General features: G+C 37.1%; 1 protein-coding gene across 14 annotated transcripts in view; it reads right to left on the minus strand.

Moving 5' to 3' along the window:
* Positions 1–6,258, minus strand: part of PEX5L (peroxisomal biogenesis factor 5 like) — a 199,162-nt gene that overhangs the window by 44,624 nt on the left and 148,280 nt on the right. For all 14 annotated transcript variants that reach the window (XM_006910861.1, XM_006910867.1, XM_006910864.1 and 11 more), the window contains one exon: positions 4,892–4,987. In XM_006910861.1, coding sequence (XP_006910923.1) covers positions 4,892–4,987 — 96 coding nt within the window. The remainder of the gene's footprint in view (positions 1–4,891; positions 4,988–6,258) is intronic.

Genomic DNA, 6,258 nt, shown 5'->3' on the forward strand with positions numbered 1-6,258 from the left:
CAGTGATAAAAAGTCTTTTTGGTGTGTGGTTGCAGGTGTGCAGGCTGCCCATGTGACCTTCTCCCTCCTCCGCAGATGCAATACAGTTCTCTCTAGGGGTCTCTCTTCCTAGGAGGCAGCTTTGGGCCTCACTGAACTCCTGGGGCTCCTTCCCTGCTTCTCACTTCCATGCCTCGCTGTGCTTCCTTCCTAGGGACTTGTTGTAGCTGACTGTGCACTTAGGCTGCTAGTGAGGAAGAAAATCTGGGAAGAAGCATGGGGGGAAGCTCCTCTCCTTTCCTGTTCAGGGAAGATGCGTTTTTGTTTGTTTGTTTGATTTTTGTTTTTTTGTTTTTGTTTTTTTAAAAAAGCCCAGGGTAAGAATATTTGGCTCTTTGTCCTAAAGTTATAATACTTTGAGCAGAAATAATTTTTTTTCAATAAAATGTAAGATATGGAGGCAAAAAGCCTCAAGGTCTCACTAAAACTAACAGTTTATCTTGAGCTTGAGCACTATCAGCCTTTGTGCTTAAATGGGTTCTCAGGTCATTTACAATACACAATAAATGTGGATGTGGCATTATCTGTCTTTTCTTTGGCAGAAGATATGTATTTTAGGACATTTTAGCTCAAACATTACTTGAAATGCATGTTGTCCGGAGTTATTTCATATCAGTAAGAACTAGTTTGTTCCATGCAAAATACAAAACATGCCCAGTGTTATTCCATGGCAAGATGGTTGGTGCCACCTGCATTCTTATAAGTGCATCTCATTGATTGACATTGAGACCAAGACAACCACGGAAGACACTTTAGCACAGTTCTTGGCAGAAACCTGTATGCTATAGGCAGAATTGTTTATTTATATCAGCTATGAAAATGCAGATACTAAATTATATTAGAAGATGATGGCACTTTATATGCAATGACAGACAGAAAGAACTGCCCACGTTATGTGATTAATAATTATCCATCCATTTATTAATTCAATAAATATTTACTGAATACTTGTTAAGTACCAGACATTGTTCTAGATATTGGGGTACAGCAGTAAATAAGAGACTGGTCCTCTTTTCTCACGAAGGTTATATTTTAAAGTGGAAAGACAGACAGCAAACAGACAAATAAAAAACAACCAGAAAAGAACAGTGATAGATGTAAGGATGAAAAATAAAACTCCAGGTGCTGTGATAGCGACGGGGTGGTCAGGTTCAACTTTTCTGAGGCACTGACACTCAAGCTAAAACTTGAATGATAAGAAGAAGCCTGCCACATGAGGATCTGGGGGAAGAGTGTTCCTTGCAGAGGGAAGACTGAGTAGGGACAGTAGACAATGAGAAAACGAACAGCAATGCCCGTGGAACTCATGAGGAAAAGAAAGAGCTGGCAGAGCAACCAGGTGCAAGGTCATTATGCAGGATGATGACTAAATAAATAAATAGATAGATAGATAGATAGATAGATAGATAGATAGATAGATAGATAAAGTCGTCTTTAAGAATGACATATAATGTGAAATAAAGGAATATTGGAATCAGATGATATCAAAATATAAAATGGGGACTGGAAAAATTTTATTTGGAAAATGATTTTTGTCTGGGTCTTACTAGTGTCGGAACTGTCTCTGATGAAGGCTGTCTGCACCATTATTCATCTTGAAACGAAGAATGAGGCTCTCTTAGTTCTTTAAGAATCTTATGTCCCACTATAACTCACCACTTTTTCCTTGATTAACAACATAATACGTGTTTATGATAGAACATTTGGAAAATACAGATAAGCTAAAGGAAGAAATAAAATCACTCCAAGTCTAGCCACCCGAGAATAACTGTTAACATTTGGGCACAGACTTTATTTATGCTTATATAGTGTAGTAATTCAGAATTTGGGCTCTGGAGTAGGGGAAAATCATGGCTTTGTAACTTGCTAAACGAGGGTTGCTTATTTTTCAGTCTATTTTAACTGCTTATAAAGTGATGCTTAACCATCTGCAATCTCTTTAAGGCTCAGTTTTCTCATCTGGAAAGTGAGAATAGTAATATTACCCTCTTTATAGGACTGCTGTGAGGATTGACTGAGAGGCAATGTAATGCTCCTGACTGAGTGCTGGGCACATAGTACGTACTTTAACTTGTTAGGCATTATGCTATTACTATTTTAGAAAGTTGGGATTGTATTGTAAAGCTGTTAGTATATAAATTATTATTTAATTTATCACTAGACATTTTACATGATCTTAAATACATATTTATAATGTAGTTTTTAATGGTTACATAGCATTTTACTGTAGAGATATAACTTAATTTTCTATTATGAGACATTTAGGCTGTTTCCAAATTTTCACTGCTTAAAACAATTCTACAGATAAAATCTTGCAAACTTTCATGGGTATTCCTCTAGGATAAAATCTAAGAAATTGCTGGGTCAAGGGCATGTATATTTCCAAGACCCTGATACATTTCATTATGTCCTCTACTATGAATTTAGATTATACTTTGGATAAGAATAATGTCAGGAAGTAACCAGTACATGTATGTGTGCAGTTTTGAGGTCTGATTTACCATCAGCTTAGTGAAACACTACCCACCCCCCACTTCTTTTCTCTAAATCTGTGCTTACCTTCTTCCCTCATTCCTTAGGGAAACTTCTCAGTTTCAAGCTTCCGGCTGAACAAATTTGTTTATAATTTTCTGATTTGCTGGGAATTCTGTCCTTAATATTCATAGGGTTTTAGTGTATCAGAAATCCAATCCCCTCATCTTACAGATGAGAAAAAAAGTAGAGGGAGCAAGTGATTTGTCCAAGTTGGTTTTCTGGTCCATGCTATTGTTAAGACAGTTAATAAAAGCTGGCTTTCTTTATCTGTGGTGCCTAGTTAGGCAGTCAGCTCATGTAGACAGCCAGTAATGTTTGTTGAATGACTACCTGAAGTAATTTACAGCTTCCTAGGGATGTGGAAACTGAGATGTGGAAACTGGGGTGTGGATGTTGTCTTTAGCCATTAGTGACAAGTTGGAATAACAACCAAAGTCTCACAATTCCCAGGAGAGACAAGGGAAAACCAGGAAGAGACAGGTTTTGAGGGGTAAGGTGAGCGTCATGTGGAGAAGGAGTTTAACTAATTCTGCCTTGTTCCAGAGAGGGCAAAGCCAAGATTAAAACTGGAAGTTGCTGGTAGGACAATTTTAGCATAATACAGGAAAGAGCTTTTTAATAGTTAGAACTGTCCAAAACTGAAATAGATTTTCTTGAAAAGAAGTGAGTTGCCCCTACCTGAAAGTGTTCAAGTAGAAACAGGGTTTGTTTAAATAAATAATTTGTCAAATATTCTCTAATAGAAAAAAAATTGTTTTGTGTGCCCAGTTGGAATAGGTCTCTACTGAAACTAAGATTAAATGATTTTGTGAATGTACATGTAGATATAGATAGATATAGTTATAGATATAGATATATCTGTAAATCCATATCTATATCTAAATATCACACATTTAGATAGTTAGATGGATGATTTTTGTCTTGTCAATTCTACTTTGAAACTGAGTCTTTTGAATGTGAATACACTGATTTTCTCATTTTTAAAAGAGACCAGATAAACTTTAATGTCTTTACCTACCCAAGATTCTATTTTTCTAAATAATTTTCTTTTTAGTGTTAATTCAGTATGCTATACACAGTAGGGGTCCAAAAGATGAATTTTTTTTAAATTAGCTCTTAAGTCTGTAAAAATCTACATTTGACATTAATTGAGTTACAGTCTCCACGTAGCCGGACAATGTGGTCTCAATCAAATATATCAGTTGATCACATTCAAGAGCACTAGATATGCATAAACTTTTTTTTAATTAAAAAAAGTTAAAATTAAAAGAAGAAATCTGGGTGGATTGTACCATGATGGGATAATAGCGTTCTCTTATTGGGATTCTGAAGGATGATATGTAATTATGGTTGGAATTACTTCCCAGAATATAAAGAATCCTTTTAATATTAACCTGCAAATGTGATTTAATTGGATTTCAAATATGGAATTATCAAAAGACTGCTCACAATAAAAAATTCATCCAAATTCTAGTGGTAAGACAGCCACATAAATGAACCATATTATAGGAATACTTTCAAATTTCAAGATTTCGCATCAGTAATAGAAGTGGAGATCCTGACAAGTTCCTACTTGGGTTTCCCCTCTCAGAGAGCAATCTAGCAAAGCTCAGAGGAAACTCACAGATGGCATCTGTGATGCACTGTTTGCGATTCCAACCAGAAAGAAAATGGATAAAAACCAGCAAAGATTGGGGGATTTTTTTTGGCTTCCCTTCCTCCTTTCTTTCTTCCTGCCTCTCCCCTTCCTCTTTTATTTCTTTCTTATTAGAAAGCTAAATAAGGAAATTAATGTTTAAATTAAGTATTTCATTTGATTTATCAACATTGTCATTGTTTTGGATACCCTTAATGGTAAAGAATTATGGCTCAAGTCAAGATAGGGTCTCCATTGGCTGGAATATCTCAGCTGTGCCTTTGCAGTTAAAAAAATGTATAATATTTCTGGAATGGCAAGACCTTCTATGTTTCAGATATTGTGTAGATGCAAGAGAGATAAAAACATCAGGCATGAACCTTGGCCTCACAGAGAGGCATAAGCAAATGCATAGCACAGGTTCATCATAGAGCCTAGATGAGGCTCCGAGTTCTTTCTGACCCAAGACTTCAAACAGTCACTGCTAATCTGTCACGGAATTGGCATGAGAGGTGACATCTATTAGAATCAAAAGTTCTTTGGTAATAGGTCTCATTCTAACAATTGTAAACATGGTTATTTCATGTCTATAAAGTAAGACCCATTTTGTGTGTGTCCTGAAGATTTTTTGAATTTCACGCTCAGCAACATGAAATGGAAAAACAACTTTAAAAAAGTTACCTCCACTGCTGCTTTTGCCCTTTCAAATTCCTCTTCTAAGGAGTGGTTTCTGGAAAGTAATGCACTGCCCCAGCGCTGTTCTTTGGTCAGTCGAGCCTGAAATAAACCAAACACGTGGCATTACAATATTAGAATCACATAACACAAGAATACAACTATTTTTCCTTTCCCCATGTTCCCCTCAAGTTTAAACAGCACCTGCAACTGATATCATTTTTGGAGTACTCTGCAAGCGTGATGTGGCCCAAACTGGAATGGTGCCACAGTGTGTGTAAGCATGCATGCACGATTCTTCCAACAGAGGGTCTCAGCTCTGGTCATATTAAAACCATTGCCCATGCCCAACTTTCCAAAGATCTCACTTGAATTTGTCTTGGTGCCAGGCACTGATATTTTAGCAAGCTTGCCTATATGATTTTAATAGGCAGCTGGGATGGAGAATCTCCCTTAGATGACTAGGCCCAGAAACTGTTATGTGAGCTTTCAGCTTGTTAAAGGGCCAGCTTTAGGTAAAACTGAAAGCTGCAGAGCAGAAAGGTGGCATCTAGGTCTTTCTCCTTATATATGCAGCAGATCCTTATGCTGAACTCTCCTTCGCCTTCCCTCTACTGGCACACATCTGTCTTATGTCTCATTTCCTCAGGACAATTGTTCTGTTAAATAATAGTCTCTTAGATGAAATCATGACTCATAATGCCAACTGCTTTGTCACAATTAACAGGCAATGTGATATACATCTTAGCTAAATGCAAATATTTCCAGAAGGTCCTACAAAGAGTGTGCCGGAATTTTAAAAATTGTTACTAATTTTTAATTTCATAGACAACTAATACACTTTTTGAAAAAAATTAGATATTTTAGACCTTTTTTCTTTGTAGTTACATGTATATTTATGTACCCATAGGTAGACTATTGCAATGTGTTTTGAAAATTTTTTGAAATATAAATAATATGTTATTCAATAAATTATGTTTTTCTACTCAACAATATATCTTGGAGAGTCTCCACAATTAGTGCTTAAAGATCTACCTCACTCCTCTCTCAGGGGTTTCCTGGTCGGTACTAAACACTAGTTTGTTTGGAACTCTCTCTTTTTCTCTGTGCAATTGCTTGTTATCTTGTCTATCCTTCTGCTCTACTGTGGGATCTTTGTGGGTAGGATTTCGTCTGCTAACTTTTTGTACTGTCCCATACCTAGCCCAGGGCCTGGCATGTGATTCATGCCCCAGGAAGGCCGGGATTGCACTGATAAGGCAGCTTGGCCTTGGGGAGTAGGAGGAGAGAGGCTTGTAGAGTGAAGTCCTCCCAGCCTCCTTTAAATCACGCTGGGGGGTGCTCCTTGGACCACAGATTGCTCTCCTGCAGGA

Source organism: Pteropus alecto, unplaced genomic scaffold (genome assembly GCF_000325575.1).
Source record: "Pteropus alecto unplaced genomic scaffold, ASM32557v1 scaffold33, whole genome shotgun sequence".
Lineage (NCBI taxonomy): Eukaryota > Metazoa > Chordata > Mammalia > Chiroptera > Pteropodidae > Pteropus > Pteropus alecto.